Consider the following 3,560-nt stretch of genomic DNA (forward strand, 5'->3'; position numbering starts at 1 on the left):
ATAATTCAAAAGTTGTTAAGAAAATAATTTAATTTGCTACAACTTGAATTACAACAATAATCATCGTCTATTTTTACAAAAGTTAGAAGCAAATACAACAAAAATTCATATGTTTGCAAACAATCAAAAGTGGTCAAGCAACAATTAATTTGCTATAGATTGAATTACAATAAAAGTCGCAAACTATATTTACAAAGGGTGTCAAACGATTACAACAAAAAGTCTATATGTTTGCAAACACTGCAAAAGTGGTGAAGCAGCAATTAATTTGCTACATATTGATTTACAACAAAATTCACCAACTATTTGTACAAAAGTCAAAAACAATTAAAAACAAAAAAAAATATATGCAAAACATTGCAAAGTGGTCAAGCAAAATTTAATTTGGTACATATTGAATTACAACAAAAAAAACATCAACTATGTTTACAAAATGTCACACACAGATACAACAAAAATCGGGTGCATAAAAAGAACGAAACAACACCGGCAATTGATTCCTATGTGTCTTGAGTGCTGGACCAAAACGTGTGGACGAACAAGTAATGGGCCATGGGCCAGCCGAACCAGCGGGTCGCGGCCCAGCAGCGAGCGCGGACCGAGGAAACCGATCCTTTTGGCTCGATCGGTCGCCGGATCGCAAGCGTTTTCCAAGAGAAAATCGGTTGTACAACTGACGGCGAAGCAGGTGCAGCTAGCTAGCGACGGTCCAGCCAACACGTCAAACCAGAATAATACGGACCCCTGCACTAGATCGAATCCCGTAATTTCCTTCCGGTGATCGGGCGCGTGATTTCTTGCCGCTAGCTTCTCCGCGATGATGGGGCGAGAAGATCGGCCGTGCGTGGATCTATTTTACGAAGGGAACATTTTTGGATTAATTGTACGCACACACAAGGAAACTACGACCAAAAGCTGTATACCACCGGAATCCATTGCATAAATACGAGCAGCTAGTCGAACAATTGATCGTACCTGCACCGCTCTCTCTCTCTATCTCTCTCGATAGAGCGATCATCTCCAACTCTAGATATTCCGGCGCACACAACTCAGCAGCATGACGACGACGCCGACCGCCGTGCTGATCTTCATGATGCTCACGGCCCTCGTCGCCTCCACGTCCGCTGCCGGTGGCGGCGTCCTCTGCGACGTCGAGAAGGACCTCGTGATATGGCAGAGCCTGGGCGAGCCGCAGAGGGACGAGTCGGCGATGTACAAGGTGGACGTGACGAACCAGTGCGCCGGCGACGGGCCCTGCGCCATCTCGAAGATCTTACTGCGGTGCGGCAACTTCCGGTCCCTGGTCCCCGTCGACTCCAGGCTGCTCCGCGTGGTCCGCCCCGGCGTGTGCCTCCTCAACGGCGGCCACACGGTCCGCCAGAACAGCAACTTCTCCTTCGTCTACGCCAGCTACGTGCGCCAGAACCTCTACGTCCTCTCGGCAAGGTGCCAGTGATCGATATGATCGACCAGTCGACGTCTTGTTTTTCTTGAGTAGCAAGGGTATAGTTTCAGTTTTGTTATTAGCGTCTTCGAAGATCGAATTCAAGAGATGTTTTTTTAGATGAAAGGCGTCTCTGCCCTGTTCCATTTCACAGAAATGAAACCAAGTTTTTTTTTTTTTTTTTGAAACGGAGATGAAACCAAGTTTTACATACATCCTGGAGGCAAAGCGTTCACTAAAAGCAGCAAAACCAGAACTAAAAACATCACTTTAGATTAGGTCTAAGAAAGAAATGCACTCGCAAAGCTTCCTGGAACATGTTCTTCTTTTTTTCTCTACTAGGCAAATTTTGCTTTCTTTTTGGATCAGGCTCTCAGCTTGACATCACCGCACGCCTCTGGGATTCCTGGACCGATCACCTTCGTGCCAATCCTCCTCCTTTTCATCGCCATCCGATTTGGGAAGTTCCTGCGCTTTCTTCTTCATCTCCACGCACCAATCTTCTATCTTCTTCTGCCATCGCTCCTTGCACAACGGCATCCATTTCCTGAGTAGACGAGCAATCCTCCGCCAGATACTCTGCATACCAGACCAGATTAGTCGACCAAAAAGGATCCAATTCAAGAGATGTCATCCATTTTTTTTTCGAATAGAGATGTCATCCGTTGCGGCGGAGATTAATTGTACGTAGTTTCAGTTTCTCTACTACATATAGGTGCTTTCAGTTTTGTTAGGCGTGGTTTATTGGTTGTGCTGGAACCTGGAATACCAGTACTACTTACACGTACGCAAACAAGGTTGATTTCTGATACGTACATTCTAGCTAGGAGCTATATATACTGTTTTCGCTGGGCACTCAATGGATGGATGCCCGATGTATCAAACTTTTTGAAAGGGAAACTTACCATCAATTAGTTGCAATGCCCGCTGCGGTTTGTAGAGGAAATATGGCTTCATCAATTGACGAAAAGGAAATTATAAAATAGAGAATATAAAAATTGAACGAAAAGTTTAAGTAAACTAAAACTGCAAAACAAAAGTAAAAAAGAAGAGAGAAAATACTACATAACAAAAAAAACCCGGCAAAACTGTAGCAGCAAACGGAGTAAAAGTCGGCTGGCTGCAACTCGCTAGTAAAAAAGAATAACTTTTTTTGGGGGGGAATAAAAAAACTAATAGAAGGAAAAAATGAACTAATTAACAGGGAAGTAAATGGGCCGAGTACACCCGGATTTCCTTCAGGAGGCGATGGTGTGGAATGGGCTAGGCCCAGTGCCAGGCAGAAAACGACGCTGGAAGGGTAAAATAGGTGAACCCCTATGGACAATACTCCCTCCGGTTCATATTAATTGACTATAATATGAATGTATCTAGACACATTTTAGTTCTAGATACATTCATATTGAAGTTAATTAATATGAATCGGGGGAGTATTACATTTTATTTTCGTGTCTCTGCCTGAAGATGATGTGTTTCTTCGAGATAACTCATCACGGATAACCAAACGAAGCAGCGTATGTACGCACCACGGTCAATCCATTCCGTTAAAATGGGAATACCCTTCTGCCGCATACTCCTCAGAGGATCTCAGTTGTCTCTTCCGGTCAAGGCAGTCACTCCGATGGCAGAACACGTGCACGTCAAACTGTTTTCCCCCCTAATTGTGTTCTTTATCTACGAACGACATGCTGCACAGCTGGGGTATTGTACTGTATTAGTTAACGTAATCCAAGATGTACGGGACAAGAGGCATATATACCGGGACGGAATGGACAGATTAGTAACATGCCAAGCACCGGCAGACTATAATTAACAAGTGCACAACTCGCCTCGTTAGCAAGTTATTAATCCGATCTGCCCAAGTTGGCATCATGCGCTGATGCGCAGGCCAAGCCAAGGAACAACCTTTTGACATCTAGTAGTTCACTTGCTCACGAGTACTGCTTCCATCCCATCCCACAGAAGATGTTTTAATTTTATCAAAATTTAAATGTATCTAAACACAATTTTAATGTATAGACACATGAAAATTTAAAAAAATTGAGGCATCTTTGTGGGACAAATGGAATATAGTATATACTGTGTAGTACCACTACATGATGGATTAATTGACACC

General features: G+C 43.6%; 1 protein-coding gene across 1 annotated transcript; it reads left to right on the plus strand.

The window, feature by feature from the left end:
• The first annotated feature begins 1,057 nt into the window (after positions 1-1,057).
• LOC127329683 (TPD1 protein homolog 1A-like) lies at positions 1,058-1,456 on the plus strand. The gene has a single exon (XM_051356156.1). The coding sequence runs from the start codon at positions 1,058-1,060 to the stop codon at positions 1,454-1,456; it is 399 nt and encodes a 132-aa protein (XP_051212116.1).
• Positions 1,457-3,560: the final 2,104 nt, after the last annotated feature.

Source organism: Lolium perenne, chromosome 2 (assembly GCF_019359855.2).
Source record: "Lolium perenne isolate Kyuss_39 chromosome 2, Kyuss_2.0, whole genome shotgun sequence".
Classification (NCBI taxonomy): Eukaryota; Viridiplantae; Streptophyta; class Magnoliopsida; order Poales; family Poaceae; genus Lolium; species Lolium perenne.

Coding starts and splice junctions, on each gene's coding strand:
- LOC127329683 (XM_051356156.1), top strand. CDS start 1,058: ATGACGACGACGCCGACCGCCGTGCTGATCTTCATGATGCTCACGGCC.